The 25,732-nt window shown below is 40.6% G+C and overlaps 1 protein-coding gene across 2 annotated transcripts in view; it reads right to left on the bottom strand.

The window, feature by feature from the left end:
* LOC139462563 (uncharacterized) overlaps positions 1-25,732 on the bottom strand; it is a 57,741-nt gene that overhangs the window by 9,155 nt on the left and 22,854 nt on the right. For both annotated transcript variants that reach the window (XM_071244386.1, XM_071244387.1), the window contains exons 4-12: positions 22,040-22,145; positions 15,077-15,177; positions 11,774-11,935; positions 11,278-11,371; positions 9,742-9,805; positions 8,732-8,919; positions 4,926-5,158; positions 1,457-1,514; positions 492-706 (exon numbers count right to left, since the gene is read on the bottom strand). In XM_071244386.1, coding sequence (XP_071100487.1) covers positions 492-706; positions 1,457-1,514; positions 4,926-5,158; positions 8,732-8,919; positions 9,742-9,805; positions 11,278-11,371; positions 11,774-11,935; positions 15,077-15,177; positions 22,040-22,145 — 1,221 coding nt within the window. The remainder of the gene's footprint in view (positions 1-491; positions 707-1,456; positions 1,515-4,925; positions 5,159-8,731; positions 8,920-9,741; positions 9,806-11,277; positions 11,372-11,773; positions 11,936-15,076; positions 15,178-22,039; positions 22,146-25,732) is intronic.

Genomic DNA, 25,732 nt, shown 5'->3' with positions numbered 1-25,732 from the left:
GCATCATATAATTCAAGTCATATAAAACACAGTGACAAAACGTGTGCATATTTTACACCAGAATTCTGCGTTTGCTTGGGTATTTTATAAAAGATAATACAAATTGAGGGAAGATTAGTTACCATGGTGACAGTGTGTCACTTGTCTGATTGCGTGTCATCATGCCATACAGATAATACAGGTTTTCCTTCAATCTGCCCTATGATTACAGCCCTCAATGAATGGTCAAACCATTTCTCATCCTATTCTGCTACATCCACTGGACACACTCAAACATGTCACCTTAAAGTGGGATAAAGCTGTAAGTGATGCAGGTCTTAATTTATTACCACTTTGGACTTACCCATGACCATGTGTAAGGTGCTGACAAAAGAACAAACATAATCAGGGGAAACAAGATTCATACCCATGATCACAGGATTCTGATATACCAAAGGGGCTTAACTCTGTGCTCTTATGACAGCACCATTCTTGCCATATGGTAGACCTACCTGGCCACAGATGGCACCCAGCATGACGGTGAAGATCGTCCCAAAGAAAGGCCCAGCACCATTGAGTCCAATGCACCAGTACGATATGATGATGAAGGCTGTGGGCAGGAGAAGGATGAGAGGCAGCTCGCTGGTCATCTTGGCAAAATAGTACGCTGACAGCCGGTACCAGCCTGCAGAACGCTCCTTCTGGATTACAACCCTCTCAGTTGGGACTGTAAGACAAACAACACGAGATATATCTTCACACCCTTTCAGTGGGGACTGTCGGACAAACATCATGAGATATACCTTCACACACTCTCAGTGGGGGCTGTCAGACAAACAACATGAGATATACCTTCACACCCTCTCAGTGGGGACTGTCAGACAAACAACACGAGATATACCTTCACACCCTCTCAGTCGGGACTGTCAGACAAACAACACGAGATATACCTTCACACCCTCTCAGTGGGGACTGTCAGACAAACAACACGAGATATACCTTCACACCCTCTCAGTGGGGACTGTCAGACAAACAACACGAGATATACCTTCACACCCTCTCAGTGGGGACTGTCAGACAAACAACACGAGATATACCTTCACACCCTCTCAGTGGGGACTGTCAGACAAACAACACGAGATATACCTTCACACCCTCTCAGTGGGGACTGTCAGACAAACAACACGAGATATACCTTCACTCTCTCAGTGGGGGCTGTCAGACAAAGAACACGAGATAAACCTTAACACCCTCTCAGTGGGGACTGTCAGACAAACAACACGAGATAAACCTTCACACCCTCTCACTGGGGACTGTCAGACAAACAACACGAGATATACTCACACAATCATCAACATGATCAGACACAACATACATCAAATATGCTCACAAATCTCCTTGTGGAGGGACAAAGAACACGAGAAATATCTTTACCACTGTCCAACTGGTCAGGCAAACAACATAAAAAACAACTCACATGAAGATACAGCATCAAACAGCGGTGTGAAGCTCCAGTGAATTGCGATGAAAAATATCTGTAAAAAATATTTTTTTCTCATTATGAAGTATATGAAACATATATGTTGCAACTGATCATAGTCTTCCTGCAAAATGGAATAAGAGGACATGGATTTCCAATCATGCTGCTCATATCTTGATCAGACATCCTTCTGCTCCTAACACTCACTGCTGACACCCTTCTACCACTTACAGCTGCATCCTCCTAACACTCACTGCTGACACCCTTCTACCACTTACAGCTGCATCCTCCTAACACTCACTGCTGACACCCTTCTACCACTTACAGCTGCATCCTCCTAACACTCACTGCTGACATCCTCCTAACACACTCTGCTGACACCCTTCTACCACTTACAGCTGCATCCTCCTAACACTCACTGCTGACACCCTTCTACCACTTACAGCTGCATCCTCCTAACACTCACTGCTGACATCCTCCTAACACTCACTGCTGACACCCTTCTACCACTTACAGCTGCATCCTCCTAACACTCACTGCTGACATCCTCCTAACACTCACTGCTGACACCCTTCTACCACTTACAGCTGCATCCTCCTAACACTCACTGCTGACACCCTTCTACCACTTACAGCTGCATCCTCCTAACACTCACTGCTGACATCCTTCTAACACTCACTGCTGACACCCTTCTACCACTTACAGCTGCATCCTCCTAACACTCACTGCTGACATCCTCCTAACACTCACTGCTGACACCCTTCTACCACTTACAGCTGCATCCTCCTAACACTCACTGCTGACACCCTTCTACCACTTACAGCTGCATCCTCCTAACACTCACTGCTGACATCCTCCTAACACTCACTGCTGACACCCTTCTACCACTTACAGCTGCATCCTCCTAACACTCACTGCTGACACCCTTCTACCACTTACAGCTGCATCCTCCTAACACTCACTGCTGACACCCTTCTACCACTTACAGCTGCATCCTCCTAACACTCACTGCTGACATCCTCCTAACACACTCTGCTGACACCCTTCTACCACTTACAGCTGCATCCTCCTAACACTCAATGCTGACACCCTTCTACCACTTACAGCTGCATCCTCCTAACACTCACTGCTGACATCCTCCTAACACTCACTGCTGACACCCTTCTACCACTTACAGCTGCATCCTCCTAACACTCACTGCTGACATCCTCCTAACACTCACTGCTGACACCCTTCTACCACTTACAGCTGCATCCTCCTAACACTCACTGCTGACACCCTTCTACCACTTACAGCTGCATCCTCCTAACACTCACTGCTGACATCCTTCTAACACTCACTGCTGACATCCTTCTAACACTCACTGCTGACACCCTTCTACCACTTACAGCTGCATCCTCCTAACACTCACTGCTGACACCCTTCTACCACTTACAGCTGCATCCTCCTAACACTCACTGCTGACATCCTCCTTACACTCACTGCTGACATCCTTCTAACACTCACTGCTGACACCCTTCTACCACTTACAGCTGCATCCTCCTAACACTCACTGCTGACACCCTTCTACCACTTACAGCTGCATCCTTCTAACACTCACTGCTGACACCTTTCTAACACTCACTGCTGACACCCTTCTAACACTCACTGCTGACACCCTTCTAACACTCACTGCTGACATCCTCCTAACACTCACTGCTGACACCCTTCTACCACTTACAGCTGCATCCTCCTAACACTCACTGCTGACATCCTTCTACCACTTACAGCTGCATCCTCTTAACACTCACTGCTGACACCCTTCTACCACTTACAGCTGCATCCTTCTAACACTCACTGCTGACACCCTTCTACCACTTACAGCTGCATCCTCCTAACACTCACTGCTGACACCCTTCTACCACTTACAGCTGCATCCTCCTAACACTCACTGCTGACATCCTTCTACCACTTACAGCTGCATCCTCCTAACACTCACTGCTGCCACCCTTCTACCACTTACAGCTGCATCCTTCTAACACTCACTGCTGACACCCTTCTAACACTCACTGCTGACACCCTTCTACCACTTACAGCTGCATCCTCCTAACACTCACTGCTGACACCCTTCTACCACTTACAGCTGCATCCTCCTAACACTCACTGCTGACATCCTCCTAACACTCACTGCTGACATCCTCCTAACACTCACTGCTGACACCCTTCTACCACTTACAGCTGCATCCTCCTAACACTCACTGCTGACATCCTCCTTACACTCACTGCTGACATCCTTCTAACACTCACTGCTGACACCCTTCTACCACTTACAGCTGCATCCTCCTAACACTCACTGCTGACACCCTTCTACCACTTACAGCTGCATCCTTCTAACACTCACTGCTGACACCTTTCTAACACTCACTGCTGACACCCTTCTAACACTCACTGCTGACACCCTTCTAACACTCACTGCTGACATCCTCCTAACACTCACTGCTGACACCCTTCTACCACTTACAGCTGCATCCTCCTAACACTCACTGCTGACATCCTTCTACCACTTACAGCTGCATCCTCTTAACACTCACTGCTGACACCCTTCTACCACTTACAGCTGCATCCTTCTAACACTCACTGCTGACACCCTTCTACCACTTACAGCTGCATCCTCCTAACACTCACTGCTGACACCCTTCTACCACTTACAGCTGCATCCTCCTAACACTCACTGCTGACATCCTTCTAACACTCACTGCTGACATCCTTCTAACACTCACTGCTGACACCCTTCCACCACTTACAGCTGCATCCTCCTAACACTCACTGCTGACATCCTTCTAACACTCACTGCTGACACCCTTCTACCACTTACAGCTGCATCCTCCTAACACTCACTGCTGACACCCTTCTACCACTTACAGCTGCATCCTCCTAACACTCACTGCTGACACCCTTCTACCACTTACAGCTGCATCCTCTTAACACTCACTGCTGACACCCTTCTACCACTTACAGCTGCATCCTCCTAACACTCACTGCTGACACCCTTCTACCACTTACAGCTGCATCCTCCTAACACTCACTGCTGACACCCTTCTACCACTTACAGCTGCTTCCTCCTAACACTCACTGCTGACATCCTCCTAACACTCACTGCTGACACCCTTCTACCACTTACAGCTGCATCCTCCTAACACTCACTGCTGACACCCTTCTACCACTTACAGCTGCATCCTCTTAACACTCACTGCTGACACCCTTCTACCACTTACAGCTGCATCCTCCTAACACTCACTGCTGACACCCTTCTACCACTTACAGCTGCATCCTCCTAACACTCACTGCTGACACCCTTCTACCACTTACAGCTGCTTCCTCCTAACACTCACTGCTGACATCCTCCTAACACTCACTGCTGACACCCTTCTACCACTTACAGCTGCATCCTCCTAACACTCACTGCTTACATCTTTCTAAGACTCACCGCTCCCATTCGATCTCTCAGCGTCTCTTCATTGCGAGGCAGCTGGAACCACAAGAGACTGACTAACACACACAGAAGCAATGCCTCCAGCAGACGCAGTTTGTTGAGGATCCGTGACTTGGAGTTCTTGAACGTGCGCACAGTGAGCTGTTTGAACTGCGTGAAGAACCCTGTTGGCCACTTGTCCTTATCCTCCTTGAGGTTGAGCATGTCCACACTGCCAGTCTCAGTAGCTGCACAACAGAGTGAGTGAGTGAGTTGGGTTTAATGATGCTTGAGACAGTATTTCAGTTATATCACAGCATGTCAGCTTTGCAGGATATCTTTAAAAGTCTCGGTGTCAATTAGAAAGAAAACATTTTCTGTATTCATGACTATTCTTAAAATCAAATAGTTTTTCATAATTTAAGATTGAACGAGTGAGCATGCCGACGGCAGTACTGTATTTTTGTATTTTGAGTATAGTGCCCACTTTTTAAAAAAAACAACACAGCTGTGTAGAAGGGGTTGCGCATTATACACACAATAATGAGTTTTGATGGTTTTTTCCCCCCAACAGAAAAACATTACAGTGAGCACGTAACACCGGAAATACCATGTCAACAAATCCATACTGAAGTTCACAAATTAATCATGTAATTACACTGTCTGGCTATAAAAATGAGTTCTATGTATATCTGGACTTATGTTTGTAACTTATTTCATCAATTTTATTCAAAATTCCTTTTAATATTGTTGTAATTAATTTTGGTGAAATCGTGTGTGAAGCGATCAGAAGATCGCACACCGTTATTAACAGCAACCACGGTCAGATTACCGCTATTGACGATCTTGAAACGAACTTTAGTTGACAGAGAATGGATACATATATCATAAATGCCATACTTTGACTCCTTAAAAGTCATATATGTTATAGTTTGACGATTCTATGTCAACACATAGTTCTTGCAATCACGGGCACAGGAAAAATAATAACCGGCAATAGCGATCAGTTGCTTCGCTTAGGGTCATAATTATTTTAAATATATTTAGTAAAAGCTGCAAATAGAATAATAAGATATTGGAATATATTATTCCTGATAAAAAAATAGTTTCAGATACAATTTTTGCCGATCCTTGCATTAAAATCCTGTTAAGTTATATCATTGGTCGTGTCTTGACCGAATCACAGGTAGATTCCAAGAAAATGTGTGTACAGCTGATTGCTGTGTCCGGCTTACCATATTTTCTTGAGTATAATGCGCACCCATGAATAATGCGCACCCCCCTCTAGCGGATTCAGTATTTTGGAAAAAATATAACTGAATATCAAACGCAGAAAAAAATTACACCATACCCCTTCAACGAAGTACGGTAAACGAATGGGTGATGAGAAACTTGGTCAGTACAAATTCAAAATTTGAGATAAAAAATCACCAGACATGTTGATTTAAATTGTATTTTGTGTTCTGCTAGGCATTGCTTTACATCCATGGATTAAGATTACCTTGTGTATTTTCTGATTAACTAAGCTGGAAACAGCAATCAGCTGTACACACGTTTTCTTGGAATCTACCGGTGATTCGGTCAAAACACACAATGAGATACAGGAAACTTTACAGGATTTTAATGCAAGGATCGGCAAAAATGGTATCTGAAACTATTTTTTTATCAGAAATAATATATTCCAATATCTTGTTAATTTAGATGCAGTTTTATCTAAACATATTTAAAATAATAATAACCCTAAGTGAAGCAGCTGATCGCTATTGCCGGTTATTATTTTTCACATGGAACCAGTCTGACCAGTCACCGTCAAGGCTCCCTCGCACGTGCTCGTGTGATTGCGAGAACTACGTGTTGATATAGAATCATCAAACTTCAACAAATATGACTTTTAAAGGGCAAGTTCACACGGAAATGAACCATTTTTTCTTGTACCTTTTCCACATTAAAAGTGTTAACATAGAAGTATCATAGACAAAAATATAAAAACATCATATTTAATTAACATATTTATTGCACTAAAACGATTTATATTTTTCACATTTACCAAGTGTTCTATTTCCATAACAAAAACACCATGGCTTATGCCCCTTGCAATATGACGTCATTGGTGCCAATTGATAAACATTATGACGTCATCATGCTTTGTTAGAGCTGCTTCACGTGGTGTAGGTACAGTTTTGTGATTCTAGCACTCTCAGATGCCAGCCAGAATTGTGTTATGCTGAGTCATCACTGCGCCGGAGTGTGTCGTAGACCATGTTGTTTTACCGCAAACTGGTCCTTGATGTCTTTTGCGTTGAGAATAGACAGGGACCCAGTTGAATTGGCACCAATTACGTCATAATCTAAGGGGGATAACTCAGGCCTATTTCGCTCGTAAAACGAAGGCCTCATAACGGCATATCACTTTCACACTATTGTGAGCTTCCTACTTTCACAGTGAAAAAAAATGAGTGTATATTTTCAAACACAGATACTAACTAATTCTAAAATTGCGTTTTGTTTAGAAAAAGAAAGAAAGTGATTTTTGCGTGTACACTTCCCCTTTAAGGAGTCTAAGTATGGCATTTATGATATATGTATCCATTCTCTGTCAACTAAAGTTCGTTTCAAGGCATCAATAGCGGTAATCTGACCGTGGTTGCTGTTAATAACGGAGAGTTGTGCGATCTTCCGATCGCTTAACACACGATTTCGCCGAAATTAATTAAAACATTATTAAAAGGAATTTTGAATAAAATTGATGAAATAAGTTACAAACATAAGTCCAGATATACAAAGAACACTTTTTATAGCCAGACAGTGTAATTACATGATTAATTTGCATACTTTAGTATGGATTTGTTGACATGGTATTTCCGGTGTTACGTGCTCACGGTAATGTCTTTCCATGGGGAAAAAAACATCAAAACTCATTATTTTGTGTTTAATGCGCAACCCCTTCTGCACAGATGTGTTTTTTGGAAAAAAAGTGGGCACTATACTCAAGAAAATACGGTAGTTTAGGAGAAAATACACAAGGTAATCTTCATACCTGGATGTAAAACAATGCCTAGCACAACAACAAAAAACAATTTAAACGGTAAATCAACATGTCTGGTGATTTTTTATCTCAAATTTCAAATTTGTACTGACCAAGTTTCTCATCATCCGTTCGTTTACCGGAGTTTGCTGAAGAGGTACGGTGTAATTGATTCTGTGCAAAATATTCGATTTATTTTTTTCCAAAATACTGAATCCACTAGAGGGGGGTGCACATTATACTTGGGTGCGCACTATACTCAAGAAAATACGGTAATATTCCATTCATATCGCTGTAGCCCGCACACCAAGGATAGGATGAGAGATCCACATCATCAAGGTACGTTTACACATCATCAATCATCTAACCTGATCCTCATTTATGTCAGCTCTACTAGCTAGCAATACGTGGGATTTATTGTGCCCTAGAAACCAAACAGGGTTTGTTCATTTGTTGTTTAAGCAATATGGCAGCCATGTGATGGCTGACAATCCAGTGATTGTTGCACTGAGCAACACTCCACACAGTCAGGCTACAATGACATCGAGCCTGACAACCTGATACACTAGGTGCCACTGACAACTAGCATATGTACCTGTGGACCAATTCTAATTCTAATCCAGAATCCAACAGAGGACCCTAAAAGGCTGATGATAAGAGAGAGTGATAACACAAGAGCCAGTTGTTATACATAAACACCCATCCAAGATCTCCAACTGGTCCCAGTAGAGCAACTCTGCTCATCATCTAGCATGAACACTATCAATTTCACCTCTCAGGCAATTAGATCCTTTACCTTCAATATCAGGCTGAAATTTGGCATCAGTTTTTCGCAATCGCTTGCTGACCCTCTTGTAGATGGGGCTGTGTGTGAGATACTTGAGGCTAGGTTTGAATGATCGCCGGATGGTCAGAGGGGTGCGATCGTCAGCCATACCAGGATCAGTGTTCCCTCTCAGAACTAACGGCCAGTTGTCTGTTCCTCTGAAAACGTAATATTATCAAAGTAACATTTAAAATTACTCTAGGCACAGTCTTGGGTGTGAAGGAGGAATCAGCAGTGAGCAGTAATACTGACAGGTTGTAAATAATACAATGAACCATGCAAACCAATCATGGACTAAGTAAGTAGTGGTCAACCATGTCTCCTATCACTGCAAGCAGTCAGGAGGTGGCTGGAGCTGACCAGTCCTTGTTTTAGAAACTTAATGCTGAGCCCCAGACAGGGTAACAACAAGTACCATCCATCTTTTAACGTCTTTAGATATGATGCGGCAGGGGATAGAACCCCAAACCTTTCCGCTCTCCTGGCAGACACTCTATCCACTTGACCTAGTCCTATTCAAGTACTGGTCAACCTAGGTTCCTATCAATGCATGCAGGCAGGACATGGCTGGAACTGCCTCTAGTATATCATGGAATATTCAAGTAGTGGTCAACCTAGTCTATCACTGCATGCAGGCAGGGATTGGCTGGAACTGCCTCTACAGGTATATCATGGAATATTCAAGTAGTGGTCAACCCAGACACATATTATGAAGATCCCGGTTAGAATAGGTCTTCGGAAATCCATGCTTGCCACAAAAGGCGACAATGCTTGTCGTAAGAGGCGACTAACGGGATCGGGTGGTCAAGCTCGCTGACTTGGTTGAGGCATGTCATCGTATCCCAATTGATTATTTACAGACCGCTGTCATATAGCTGGAATATTGCTGAGTGCGGCTTTAAACAAGAAATAAAAAAACATCCTATCACTGCATGCAGGCAGGAGGTGGCTGGAACAGCTTCTACACATAAAACATGTACCTGATGGCATCAGCTGCATCTACTATCTTCCTCCGAGTCTTCTCATCTTCTCGCAGCTTCTCCACTGCAAGTCAGATAAGCTCCATGTTAATTATGATGGGACACAATACATGTTTAATGATTACCTCAACAAAATGTACTTGGGGTGTCACAATTCATATATAAATTTATTACCCATACGGTTAGAAATATCCGTGTTCATAAAAATGGTATGTGCACTAGGGCAAATATCGATTCATTTTCACCAACATATTATTTACATCATCAGCATGGTATTGTTGATCTTATTTCTGCATGTGGCGTGGCTAATAAGAGGTTGCTACATCAATACATCAGTGAATCGTGACATCCCTGTTGTATCCACATCATCATCTATCCCTTCATCACTTGGGAGAGTACAACAGAGTACAACAGAGTACAACAGTGTTACTACCCTGGAACACTCACTGCAGGACAAGTTACATTCATCAGTAGCAGGATGTACAGGACTACACAAGATGAGTGGACGTGCCCATCACGACACACAGTTAAAGTTGGTGTACACTAACAATCAGCTTGTAAAATCTTGCACATCCATGCACTGGCATATGTATTGTTTATAACCTATATCAACAACCTATACCTAGACATATTTTCAGGGAACTACTTGTGTGATAACATTCTATACAGTTTGTGAATGCCAGTGATGTTAACTGAAAATCCAAGGGTCAGCTGTGATAGCAGAAACAAGCAACATCACATCAAACTCTTGACCTCATCACGACCTCTTGATTCCTGTACAATCTGGCCACAAGACTTGCGTTGGTTTATATGAGATAGTGACTAACCAATAAGAATGTATTTGTTTGTTTGTTGCTTAATGCCTCATTCAGCAATAATCCAGCTATATGACGGCGGTCTGTAAATAATCGGGTTTGGACCAGACAATCCAGTGATTGGTGTCATGAGCATCAATCAATGTATTTGGGATTGATGACATGCATCAACCAAGTCAGCGAGCCTGACCACCCTGATCCCGTTAGTCGCCTCTTACGACAATTATAGTCGCCTCTTACTGCAAGAATGGGTTGCTGTAGACCTATTCTCACCCAGATCTTCACATGTCAATAAGACTGTAATGATAATCATCCATCTATATTCATCCTCCTCATGGATCAACTATTTCAAACACTCTCACAGCCATTAAGATTGTATTGATTATCCAACTGTACTACCCCTCCACATGGACCTACAAACAGTTTCACATAAGTATGAGACCCGTGAAGATCCGGGGTAGAATAGGTCTTCAGCAACCCATGCTAGTCGTAAGAGGCGACTAACGGGATCGGGTGGTCAGGCTCGCTGACTTGATGAATATTATCGATCCCAATTGCGTGGATCGAAGCTCATGATGTCAATCCCTAGATTGTCTAGTCCAGACTTCATTATTTACAGACCGCCATCATATCACTGGATTACTTTTGAGTGCGACGTTAAACAACAAACCAACCAACATAAGTAAGACATGGAAGTGTTACTTCTTCTGCCCCATCTCACCTATAAAGTCTGCTGGGTTGTAGTGCTCTGCCATGGGCATACTGATGTCCTTGAAGAAGGTCAGCACATTTTCAGAGTCTCCAAAGTAGGCCAGCTACAAAACATAAGACAATTGATTGTGACACCCACATAACAAAAACAAAAATTTTAAATTTACATTAATCAAAAGTTAATCTATAATCACACGTTTTGGCATTTACATTTTAATGACCAGAGGAGAAATACAAAACAGAAATTACAATGATCTTGACAAACTATGGTTTCACATATTACTGGAAGAGGTGATGGTGATGTCAGTCTGGCAATCAATGGGTCCAGGGATCTGTTCCACAAAGTCATCTTAGTGCTAAGACAAACATAACTCCCATACTTTAACACAGACTTACGACAGTAGTAGCGCTAAGATCACTTTGTGGGACAGGGCCCTGGGTATTGGTCATAGCATGGAGAGAGGACAATACACTGGGTAATCGAGGAAGCAGTAACATGAAATCACCTCTCCCTCCGACATGAGCAGCAGCTTGTCAAACTGGTAGAACATCTGGCTGGAGGGCTGGTGCAGAGTGGTGATGACCATCTTGTTGCGCTCTGTTGTGTACTGCTTCAAGGTCTTCACCAGGCTCAGGGCGATGCTGTAGTCCAACCCCGAGGTGGGCTCCTGCCACAAACAAGTGGAGGTTCACAAAGGTACTGAGACTGGATTAAACATGTGTTCTCTTGCCTAACTATTACAACAGCATTACAGGTGGATATTTATTGCACTACACTCAAAGGACTCATCCTGAAGACAATTCACTAGCCATGCTAACCCTGAAAAATGATTTAATGATTTCAATGTCAAAGATTTTCAATGCGTGGTCAGGTGGGATACAGCCACAAAAAAAAATTCAAAAAAATTCTATTGCTAATTGCAATCCGCGCATATGATACAAATCTTGAGAACATGGGCCAACACTAAACATCTAGCAGCAACAGTCAACGTAACAACACCTTATGGTCTACATGGTTTACATGGTCAACATTCCGAACATGGGCCAACACTAAACATCTAGCAGCAACAGTCAACGTAACAACACCTTATGGTCTACATGGTGTACATTCCGAACATGGGCCAACACTAAACATCTAGCAGCAACAGTCAACGTAACAACACCTTATGGTCTACATGGTGTACATTCTGAACATGGACCAACACTAAACATCTAGCAGCAACAGTCAACGTAACAACACCTTATGGTCTACATGGTGTACATTCCGAACATGGACCAACACTAAACATCTAGCAGCAACAGTCACCTAACAACACCTTATGGTCTACATGGTCTACATGGTGTACATTCCGAACATGGACCAACACTAAACATCTAGCAGCAACAGTCAACGTAACAACACCTTATGGTCTACATGGTGTACATTCCGAACATGGGCCAACACTAAACATCTAGCAGCAACAGTCACCTAACAACACCTTATGGTCTACATGGTGTACATTCCGAACATGGACCAACACTAAACATCTAGCAGCAACAGTCACCTAACAACACCTTATGGTCTACATGGTGTACATTCCGAACATGGACCAACACTAAACATCTAGCAGCAACAGTCAACGTAACAACACCTTATGGTCTACATGGTGTACATTCCGAACATGGGCCAACACTAAACATCTAGCAGCAACAGTCAATGTAACAACACCTTATGGTCTACATGGTGTACATTCCGAACATGGACCAACACTAAACATCTAGCAGCAACAGTCACCTAACAACACCTTATGGTCTACATGGTGTACATTCCGAACATGGACCAACACTAAACATCTAGCAGCAACAGTCAACGTAACAACACCTTATGGTCTACATGGTGTACATTCCGAACATGGGCCAACACTAAACATCTAGCAGCAACAGTCAACGTAACAACACCCTATGGTCTACATGGTGTACATTCCGAACATGGACCAACACTAAACATCTAGCAGCAACAGTCAACGTAACAACACCTTATGGTCTACATGGTGTACATTCTGAACATGGACCAACACTAAACATCTAGCAGCAACAGTCAACGTAACAACACCTTATGGTCTACATGGTGTACATTCCGAACATGGGCCAACACTAAACATCTAGCAGCAACAGTCAACGTAACAACACCCTATGGTCTACATGGTGTACATTCCGAACATGGACCAACACTAAACATCTAGCAGCAACAGTCAACGTAACAACACCTTATGGTCTACATGGTGTACATTCTGAACATGGACCAACACTAAACATCTAGCAGCAACAGTCAACGTAACAACACCTTATGGTCTACATGGTGTACATTCCGAACATGGACCAACACTAAACATCTAGCAGCAACAGTCAACGTAACAACACCTTATGGTCTACATGGTGTACATGGTGTACATTCCGAACATGGACCAACACTAAACATCTAGCAGCAACAGACAATGTAACAACACCTTATGGTCTACATGGTGTACATTCCGAACATGGACCAACACTAAACATCTAGCAGCAACAGTCAATGTAACAACACCTTATGGTCTACATGGTGTACATTCCGAACATGGGCCAACACTAAACATCTAGCAGCAACAGTCAACGTAACAACACCTTATGGTCTACATGGTGTACATTCCGAACATGGACCAACACTAAACATCTAGCAGCAACAGTCAATGTAACAACACCTTATGGTCTACATGGTGTACATTCCGAACATGGGCCAACACTAAACATCTAGCAGCAACAGTCACCTAACAACACCTTATGGTCTACATGGTGTACATTCCGAACATGGGCCAACACTAAACATCTAGCAGCAACAGTCAATGTAACAACACCTTATGGTCTACATGGTGTACATTCCGAACATGGGCCAACACTAAACATCTAGCAGCAACAGTCAACGTAACAACACCTTATGGTCTACATGGTGTACATTCCGAACATGGGGCAACACTAAACATCTAGCAGCAACAGTCAACGTAACAACACCTTATGGTCTACATGGTCTACATGGTGTACATTCCGAACATGGACCAACACTAAACATCTAGCAGCAACAGTCAACGTAACAACACCTTATGGTCTACATGGTGTACATTCCGAACATGGGCCAACACTAAACATCTAGCAGCAACAGTCAACGTAACAACACCTTATGGTCTACATGGTGTACATTCCGAACATGGGCCAACACTAAACATCTAGCAGCAACAGTCAATGTAACAATACTGTATGGCATAAGACTAAAATGATGCCATCTTATGGTTCTGATTGCAGACAAAACTAGAGTCACAAGGCTCAGTAGCTCACCTGCCTTGAGGGGAAAACTTGTTGCCATGTTTAATTTCAGTTTGGAAATCTGTGAGCAGTGTTTACAGACACCTAAGTTGGGATTATTAAACACAGTTGAAGCTTCAACAGTATTATAAGAAAAACAGGGGTATACGAAGGTGACATGGTCACAGCTTCATCAAAATATGCCAAAAGTTGTATTATGTTATTCCACATACCATACAGTTGCTATGTATCAAATTGGCAATGGGAAGAAATGACATTTAATATTGGATCCGAATTCTCCATACACTTTTTATAGACATCATGGCTAGGATTATAAAAATAAAGTTTCAGATCCAGAATAAATTTCGAAAACATACAAGTTAACGATGGATAGGCAACCAGACCGACAAGTGGATGGACAACTAGACGACGAAAATGTGCAACGACATAAGTTTGCTTGACTTCCAGTCAGGTGACTGAAGGGTCCATATACTCACATCTAGAAGGATTATAGCTGGATCTGTAATAAGTTCACAGGCAATGTTCGCTCTTTTCTTCTCTCCCCCTGACAAGCCACGCACCAGAGCATCACCAATAACTGCAATGAATGAAGTTTTTCCCATGTAATGTCATTATTTAGTCACGTTTATTGTTGTCTGTTTGTTGTTTCATGCCACAGTGTTGTTTCATACCATTGTAACTTTGTATTCAGGCTTTCCAGATGAATACAGATGACAGATGAAAGCGGGCGGTAAATGTATAATTATTCTAATGTTCAGACTTCCCCAAGGATTGACAACTATATAGATATGTCTTTTTTAGTAATGAAATGGGGGCGGCGGGGTAGCCTTTGCCCATCACGCCGATGGGCCTTGTTCGATGGGTACAATGTATCAAACCCATGTCTGGTGTCCCTGCCATGATATTGCTGGACTACTGCTAAAGGCGTCATAAAACCATATTCACTCACTCACTCACTCACTCAATCACTCACTCACTCACTCACTCACTCATGAAATGGTCTGAATCTAAGCAAAGTCCTTGCATTGATTGTGAAGTTAACAGCTCTAGACTACAGTTAGTATCTAAAAGCAAAACATCTGATTCTTCTGAATTTGAATTGATTTTGAAAAAATTGTCCATTCAGCTAGTGAATAGTTTAGCAATTTATAGTTTAATGTTTACAAGCTGTCAGGAATGGCCAGACTTAAATCCACCTTTGTCATATCTAAGGATGGATAGCCAGCAATGAACCGGAAGACTGAAGTCATCCATGTTGTGTTTTTTTAGCTTCAAATGTTTTCATGTTTGTTTATTCTTTAACGCTGCGGTCACCAATATTCCAGCAGTCTGTAAATAATCGAGTCTGGACTAGACAATCCTGTGAGTGATATCATGAGCACCGACCCACGCAAGGGGTATACCATGACATGCATCAACCAAGTCAGCAAGCCTGACCACCCAATCCTGTTAGTTGCTTCTTATTACTAGCATTGGTTGCTGAAGACCAATTCTAACCTGGATCTTCACGGGTCTCTTCCATGTTTGTGTATGTATGTGAGTGAAAGGTGTCCCAGAATGTATTCTGACATTTTACATGAAAGAACTGGTTATAATTCTTTATGCAAGCCACCTATCTCCAAATACGTACTCTGTGCTCAATGGATGACATCACTATATGTACTGTCAAGAGTAGAGGCCTAAATGATTACAATAAAAGAAAAGATGTCTTCAATTTTCTGAGGTCTGAGATATATTACATTTACTTCTTGTAAGATACATTTTTTTAAAAACCCGAACAGAATGACTACTTTATCTGAAGTGAATGGGGATCTGAAGTACTATTCCACAGAACAATAGCCAGTCAAAAAGTACACAACATTCTTTTTTCTGACAAGAAAACAGCATTATCACTATCCCCTGCTGTGGGGAACATTAGAATTTTGTAGTGAACATAAACTATAAAAAAGTGTCTTATAAAGACTTATGAATAGATAGGCACAAGGGTAGCTTTATGTTATAAGAAAAAAATATAAAGTGTGAAATAAATACACACAAAAGGCCCCTTCCCTGGAAAAATAACTGAGTCTTGATAAGTATCTCTTAGATAAGCTAACTTAAGTAGTTTCTGCCACAACGCACTTTGTTAAATAGCATGGATCAAACATCAGAACTGTATATGCTCAAAATCTTAAAACATGTAGCAAGGAAAGTAATCTTGTGGAAAAATATAATGTACAGCACCAATTTTCGAACTGTCTTGACAAGTATCTCTTTGATAAGCATGCAAATTTCATTAATGTACCTTCAGTTGTTTCCATTTCACACAGTATGCACTAAGTTGAAAAGCACAGAGAAAGGGACAGAACTCTACAAAAAATGAACTTAAGACACCAGTTTCGAACCAAATTAAGATCATAACCAGTAATATCATTGTGTAAAATTTCACTTCTCTAATTTAAATAGTTTATGAGAACATGTGTCCCCTGTGAGAAGCAGACAGACTGACGACACCATTCCTATGTCCCCAGATCCACTTCGTGGCAGGAGATAATAATATTGACTATAAGACACATAATAGTTTCACAGATGATAATGTCAATCTCAGATCTTGGGCATAACAGCTTCTGAAAAAAAAATCTCTCTTGTTAATTTGTATGGCCCAAAACAAATATGAACAAGAATTTTATGCAATGATCATCAATAAAATAAAAATGTTTGGTAAAATACACATGTTTTAGCAGGGGATTTTAATCTTTCTTTACACCAATCTAGGGATACTTTTAATTATCAGCATGTTAACAATCCCAAGGCCAGAAAGCAAATGACTGATATGAAAGGGGAACTTGATCATTAAAAGAACTTATCTTCCACCATGTTTACAACAAAGACGTCAACATTGGTACCGGTAATGAGAATATCTTTTTGAGGTTTAGCCACGTAGAGGCATCGGCCAAGTACGGGACTTTATTAACCCTGAAGGAAACTATCTAAGGCTGGAGCAATTCCTATACACTTTTGAACTTGATGTCAACTTCCTTCCTTTATCACAATCTAATCAACGCTATAAACAAATACCATGATAATAATCAAGAAGAATGATAGGGTCCCCATGCACCTGAATGATTCAATTTTTAACTTACATTTTTGTCATTTTTGTCTGTCTACTAAATGAATTTTGATGTTCCCTAGGTGAAGTATTGTATCATGGTACACATATTGAATTTCTAATAAATTCTATAATCAACATCACTTTCAAACTTTTGAACAATGCATACAAACATATGATATCATTTTTGGGTGTAATTTGAGCACAAGAAAGCAGTTCAAAGCGTCAAAATATTATTTAAACAAGATGGGTATTAAAACCCAACAAACTTGAAAAAGTCAGTATTCATTGTATTTTACTTGCAAATTACTACATACATACAAAACAAATGTGTATGATTTCCATGGAGATTAATAGCTATTCACACAAATAGCAAACTCTGAGTTTCAATAAGTCACAAAATAACACTAAATTGCTTGTGTGAAAGGACGAGCTACACAAGTTGTATCCAGTTTTGCACTCATAAGAGTTTATGTGATGGGTTCATTCTCAGTCAGAACTTTAAATTTGTTTCCACAGATAGTCATGACATTTTTCAGTGACTGCCCACTTCAATCAAAAGAACTCTAGCTTGTGTGTAGCATATCATTGCACTGATTCTGTAAGCCTGTGACTTGCATAACTAACTGATCACACACTTCTCTCCACCTTGTTTAGTCAAACGTGCTCTTCAACCCTTCCAGGTAACTTGTACATGTAATTCAAAAGGAAGAGAAGAATCACAGAAACCAAGAACAGGTGGTGAAAGTAGTCTAGTACTTAACTCACAAAAAGACTGTTCCCGCTCTGGGCCCCATTCCCATTCCGAGTCTTACTTGTCCGTTTTCTCTTTCATTGGGGATTAAGTAGAAGTTTATTCCAAGACATTTTGTGTTCAACTAGCAACAAAATGTCAATAGCAACCAGCAAGCCTAAACATTGCCTTACTGTTTTTTATTTTGACTTTTCTGAAACTATATGCCCTACATAGCAGACTTCCCTTTGGAAGACATTACACTTATGCAGTGTTAACTTGAGATTATAGTCCCTAAGATGTTGGAAAAAATCTATGTGCTACCCAGGCTGTTGAATTTCACTGATCCATGTTCCATCATGACCTAGATGGGACTGTCCTCTTTCTTGTAATAACATTGTTCTATTCATAATCAATGTTTGTGCAATTGTACATGCTTACTGAATCTTTGCAGCATTTACCTTTCAATATACAGACTATACTTATGTTGTCCATGGAAATTTCAGAGTCCACGAGCCCAAACTGTTCATTTAGCTTCATTTTAAGTATATATTTTCCTTCATATCTTGATAATGACCACAGTGTACCTAGATGTCAGGTGTTCGTGTGACCCTACCCCCTGCTCCTGTCAGGTGTTCGTGTGACCCTACCCCCTGCTCCTGTCAGGTGTTCATGTGACCCTACCCCCTGCTCCTGTCAGGTGTTCGTGTGACCCTACCCTGATTCTCTGGCCCACTCTATGACAAACAACTATTTGTTCAAGCATGTCACCTCATTCTAAAACGAAAGTACAAAATCTGTCAGTGTCAGGTTCCTTTCACATACCATCACCGACTGATTGCATTTTCCTGGAAAAATTCAGATGACATGAAACATGCTCTTCCAAGAAACTATGAGTCAGCATTGTGTGTGCAGAACTTACCCTAATAATGACCTGTAATAAACTGACGCATAATAACACAGCAGGTTGGAGGAGTATTTCTCACGACTTTTACTGAAGTACGTGATAGACCAACAACTACATTCTGACCTCTCTCATCCCATCATACGATTGTAATTAACACTGAGACACATGTGTACAATAAACAGAAAAGGGACAAATGTGTGTTTGAAAGGTGACTACATTTAATGTGTCTGACAGATTTTGTACTTGATACAGTCAATCAATATGCCAGAAAAGAATTTCTTGAACCACCATTGTGTCATCTTTTACATTTGCGTCATATGCAAAATATTTTCCAACACAGAAAACAACTGACTGCTGAACAAGCTGAAACCAAAACTTTCTAAAAAAAAAAACCTGGTACATTATCAATTGTTTGATAGGCATTACTTAGAGGTTGACGGATGACAGAGTAGACACAATTTATGGATAACAACTTCTTTTATACTGTAAAGGCAACGTATCGGTATAGATCCTTATACCATTGTCAAGCAAGGTACATTTGTACATTGTGGTACAGAATCATACACTCCCAGTCCCAGTTATCAAGCTCAAACTTGCAGCGCTGATGTAATTTTTCGTTATTGTCAACTTCCTCTTCCCACAAGACCTCTGATATCCGGGATCACATCATATTTGCAACAGCCAATCAAAAGATGCCACATTTCATACCTCTGCAATGTGGTACATTTCTATTGGCTGCCCTTCCCACCGTGTGCAAAAAGGGTGATATATAGGTCAGCTGCACTCTGGAACATTCTCTCAACACGTCCAGCAACAATAAGCCTTACTGGGGAAAGTTTTGACGTAAACATTATTGTTTGTGGCAATGACGAAGGCAGGTGCAACTGAAAACTACTTAGAAGTCCTTAGAGCAAGGTATGGCAGGTGTCTGGGAACACCACTTATATGTACATACATTGACAAAAGAAAACTTGACGCAACTCAAACTCAATATGAAGTGTTTGAAGTGAATAAGGATGGAGGGACTGCAGAAACATACCAATTTCTTTTGGACATTCAAGCCTCAATTGATGTGTCCAACGAGATCAAAGTTTGGAAGGGAATAACATATGATGCACATCCAGGTAAAGAAGGCGATCTACGACTTAGGGTGTGGTTAAGAACAGTCACACCGAGCACGCCAGATGTAAATAATCCTCTGTCGCCAAATGATATCTGTACAGTAACTTTAAAAAATGTTACTATTCACAAAATGGATCGTCTTCAAACAGGGTACACTCATAGAAGTGTAATTGACGGTGAATACATGGGCTAAATGGATGTGATATCTCTGTGAAATACAGTAAATGTTCAGACTGTCCATGTCTGATTTCCTTCACTCACAAATTAACTTTACAGCTTTACAACTTCACAGCTTCACTGGACATTGACAGCCAACACCAAGGTACAACTGTTGGACGGAAGCCATAGATGCTCAAGATACTGTGATAGAGTTACTTCCCCTAGACCATACTGGGACTGTTGCAGCCACTTCCAGATTTCAGTAGTTTACTCCCGTCATAGTTCAGAAATTACCAAGGGAGAACATTATCATATCAAGTTGTGGGAACACTATCAAGTTGGGAGAACACTATTATACTAAGTTGTAAGAACATTATTAATCTCAAATACCAGTCACAACAGGTGCATGACAGTACTTCCCAACTCTGGGATTTTTTGTCTGGCTGGTGAAGGGAGTATAAATTTATGTACTTTTCCATTGACTACATACATATACATATAGCCTATAAGACAGTGATGTACCCTATGTAATGGTGTATTGCCTATTCCAGTGTCTTCACACAAATGTACAGGAAGTGTGACACTTGTACAATATGTGATTGATGACATTGATTAATGTGACATAATTATTTACTCTTATCATGAGATCATAGCTCTTCAGGACTGAGTACTTTACTTTCCCTACATCCCACCTTGATTGTTAGTTCCGTTATGAACAAGTAGATATGTCTTTTTAGTCATGAAATGGTCAAAATCTATGTACAGTACTTGCACTGATTCGGCATGCCTGACACATCTGGGAAGTTAACAGCTCGCAACAAGACTTAGGTAGTTAGTATCTAAAGTCAAACATCTCAATTTTCTGAATTTTAATGATTTAATTCTCTTTTTTTTTGCCAATATTATTGTGTTTTGGTTTAATTTTGATAAACTGTCAGAAATGGCCAGACTTAAATCCAGCTTTGTTATTTTTAAGGATGGATAGCCCTGAGCCAGATGACAAAATTAATCTATGCTTTTCGATAGGATTTTGTTTGTGAGCAATATGTCAGTGTGGTTGCAGGTTTGTGTGTAAATTCTTATTGTGCATGTATATGTGTGGAATGTGTGCCAGAATGTATGCTCTGTCGTTTGACATGAATGTACTAGTTATATTCTTTATGCAAGCCACCTATCTCCAAATACATACTCTGTGCTCAATGGATGACGTCACTATATGTACTGTCAAGTGTAGAGGCCTAAATTATTACACAAAAAGAGAATAGATGTTTTTAATTTTCTAAGGTCTAAAAAATATCCCATTTACTTCTTGATGCATGATCCCCACATTGAGAAACACAGGAGGACTCTTTCATGCACAGCGAATGGGATCTGAAGTACCATCAGTGTCATTTCACATGACATGAGTTTCATAGAGCTGAGATACTCACTTGTGTCCAGACAACCGCGTAGATCCAGCACATCGATGATGTCATCCATCCTCTCCATCTTGTCCTCATGTGGCATGTAGTCTGGCAGTCGCATCAGGGTTGTAAACTGAAACATTATTACCGTGAATGGTGTTTAAATCCAGTCTGAATATTCCAGTGATACCACAGTAGCCTGTAAATAATCAAACTAGGCCAGGCTGCCTGTGGTTAATAGTGATGATCCATGCTGTTGTGTTACGACACACAATCAGTCAGATCGCATATTGTTGCCACACAATCCACAGTAGTGTCCTCAAACAAAAATGGGGCATTGGGGGCCTATTCTGCAAAGGAATCAGACGATGCCTCGGGTGACAAGAACATATCGGCCATTATGCCACGAGGGTGTGTCATGTCCATTGTTTCAGCAGGTAGTTATTTTTTGTAACCAGTAACCCTGTATGTGCAGAGGAGAGGGTGGTAAGCCTGATTGTGTAGGTGTATCATGTTGGTAGCCCACATGGAATACATAGGTTAGCACTAAAATTATCTATAACTCCATTGTTACCCTACAAGTCACTAATGTTCGCATTTTTTTCTGACATTCACACATTCCTTCATCTTCCCAAGGCAAGAGAGTTAACTGACTATAAAAGTCCAGTTTCCACCCTTGCCGAACTAGGCTGGTATTATGGAGTTACATTTTGCCTGGACTAATGAGTCTATGCATACTCCAATCAAAATTGCGCACTGAAATCAAAATCCTGTTCGTAAACTGTCGTGCAGATTTCGGTCGATTGCAGGATTTGCAAAACATGAGCACTGCCAACTCGTTGTCAGCAGATATTTTCTAAATCTTTTCATGTTTTTAATCAAGGATATCACTTGATCTGATGCATTTCACGATGTAAGACCCGTTTTATCACAATATAGATCTTGATTATTGATCAGATCGGCGCCACCATTTTGTGTGAAGCAAACGCAAGCGATACGAGAGGTGGAATCTGACTGGTCCATAGGCGAGGCGTAGAATTGACATAACTGGTAATAGACACTGGTGGCGCTACGCTCGAGCCAAGTAATACCAGCCTAGTTTGGCAAGGGTGGAAACTGGACTTTTAAAGTCCGTTAACTCTCTTGCCTCGGGAAGATGACATTCCTTCTGACTTTTTAATGTTTGAATAGAGATAAAACTTACGTCAACTTCAGTGTATACATGACCAGATATTTTAATTTATATCTGTATAATTTATATTTTTCCAGGGCTATGGTCAAACTAATCCCAATCTGACATTCCAACTCTAGAGACCTACGTTGGGTACCCGGGTAGGGTCGGGTAATAGGGGGTCGGGTGCCCGGGTAGTAAATTTTGACTCTCCCAGCCCTAGCTGCCAACATATACTACCGCTACATTGCTTCATAGAATATAATCAGTGCACTATTGCAAGTATGCTAGAAGGGTTTTGTGAAATGATTATTTATTTATTTATTTCATTGGAAGAGAAGCTTTTAATTCACATTTGTTAAAAGAAGACTCACATGATTTTGTTTCATGTGATCTATTGATCTTTTGTTGATCTATTTTAGTGTTTTTTCTTATAATTTCTATATTTAACTTTCACTTTAATCTAAAAAGTAGGAAAAAAAGGTGAAAACACATTTGTATCTTGTTCCGTGTCTATGATTTTTATTCTGGAGAATATTAAACAATATATTAATTTGTATAAAAAAAGAAACTTCACATTTCATAAACACATATGTAGGGAATCGAAACCAAGGCCTTCAGTGTAAAAATACCCCAGGATAATGTTGGCAGATGATTTACAGAATAAACTTTTCAATTGTTTACAACAAACAATTACATTTCTCTCATATTTTACAGTATACATACTGGCAATATCATGACTATATGTTTCTTTTTTATTCTAATTTGTCATTTAACATGTATATTTGTTTTGTTATATGAAAAACAAACTAAAGAGGAACATTCATTGCAAGGCCCATTTAAGTAATCACACCTGACTGTTTATTACAACCAGCAACAAAAAATGTTTTTCTGATACAAATGTTGATTTTAATCATAAGGCCTCATATCCTTTTTAGCTGGTTTACAAGACTGGTCGACAAAAAAACACTGACACTAGAAAAAAAAAAGACTTTTGAAAAGTTTGTTTGACCAGCTTTGTTTTACAATTAGGTAAAATGAAAAATACATAAGATCTTATCGCCACTGAATAATATGTATAGTGGAAAAATATGTATAACAATTTCTAAAATATATTTTTGTTCAACCGCCTACATTGAATTTTTGGCTAAAAATTTGATAAAGCAGCTTGTACACAAAAAAAAGTCCAAATAAGCCAAAAACTATTAAATGAATGTTGTTTTCACACCACATGTTGTTTTGTCTTTTTTGTTCAATTGCCTACAGATGCCAGATTGAGTGAGTTTGGTTTTAACACAACTTTGAACAGCGACAACTCATATTATGGTATCTCAGCTTGATGTGGGAGAAAAGCCTGAGGTGATGCAGGTCTCAGACATTTACCACACTGGTGAAATCCATTAGCACAGGTATAGTGCTGACAAACCGAGAAACAATCAGGGCGAACCATGATTCTTGCATGTCAAAGGGACGTAGCCCTGTACAGTGAATTGGAGCACCTCAGCTCAAATAAATTTTAATCAGACAAACAGTTTGGTAGGTTGACACACATCCTGATCAGAACTGAGTCTTGAAGATACATCCTAACCTAATTGCATCTTTCAACGAGCGCTGGATTATGAGGACCTGATCAGAAATCACCATCGTAACAGCAGTGGGGTATTCCAGAGGGTGGTTCTGGGGTTGGCCACCTCTACTTTTTTTAAATATAAAAAACAAAATATTGGACTGAATGGCGCATACCTTTTGACATTCCCAAAATAAGTGTGAAATAGTTTCTTTATCCTTTGAGCAAGAGCTACACAAGTCACCATGGTCACTGTCCACATATCCCATTTTATAAAGTAGTGAAGTTGTAGGTACAATATGATGTAATATTTGATATTGAAATCACTGGAAGGTACATGACTTTGTAACCTAAATGAAAACAGATTGTTATGTTTACGATCTGCTTCGGAGATTTCCCATTTTTGAAAGTGTTGATTCTTGGTCATTTGTTTATCCAAAAGTGTTTTATAGAAATATTGAGGACCTTTCCTGGTTTTTAACAAGTGAAATAAAGCAAATGGTAAAATTGGGTAACTAAGTTTCTTCAGCTTCTGAATGCCGACAGTATTGCTTAATAGATTAGATCAATCTCAGATAGTTAATACAAGATAATTAATTGTAATGTTGCATTTCTCCATGAATTGTACAATTGGGAGAAAAGGTGCCTTTCATCAATTAACTAATTAATATACATGATGTTGGCAGACAATTGTTCCCTTCCCCACGTGTATATTATCATTTAACCAGACATTTTGTGACAGAATGTCAGCGGCAGGAATATCATTATTTTCTAGACGGTCCACATAAGCTCACCAAGACAAGAGTAATCTTCATAGAACTTACGACCGCCTCAGTGGTCTAGAGGTAGAGCATGCTCTCGGAGAGCAGAAGGTGGGGGTTCAATCCCTGGCCGCGTCATACCAAAAGATGGTATTTGTTGTTACCATGCCTGACGCTCGGCATTAAGGGGATAAAACAAGGACTGGTCGGCTCAGATTCCG

Source organism: Haliotis cracherodii, unplaced genomic scaffold, assembly GCF_022045235.1.
Source record: "Haliotis cracherodii isolate W230 unplaced genomic scaffold, xgHalCrac1.p SCAF_15, whole genome shotgun sequence".
Lineage (NCBI taxonomy): Eukaryota > Metazoa > Mollusca > Gastropoda > Lepetellida > Haliotidae > Haliotis > Haliotis cracherodii.
This window is presented reverse-complemented; position numbering and strand designations above follow the sequence as displayed.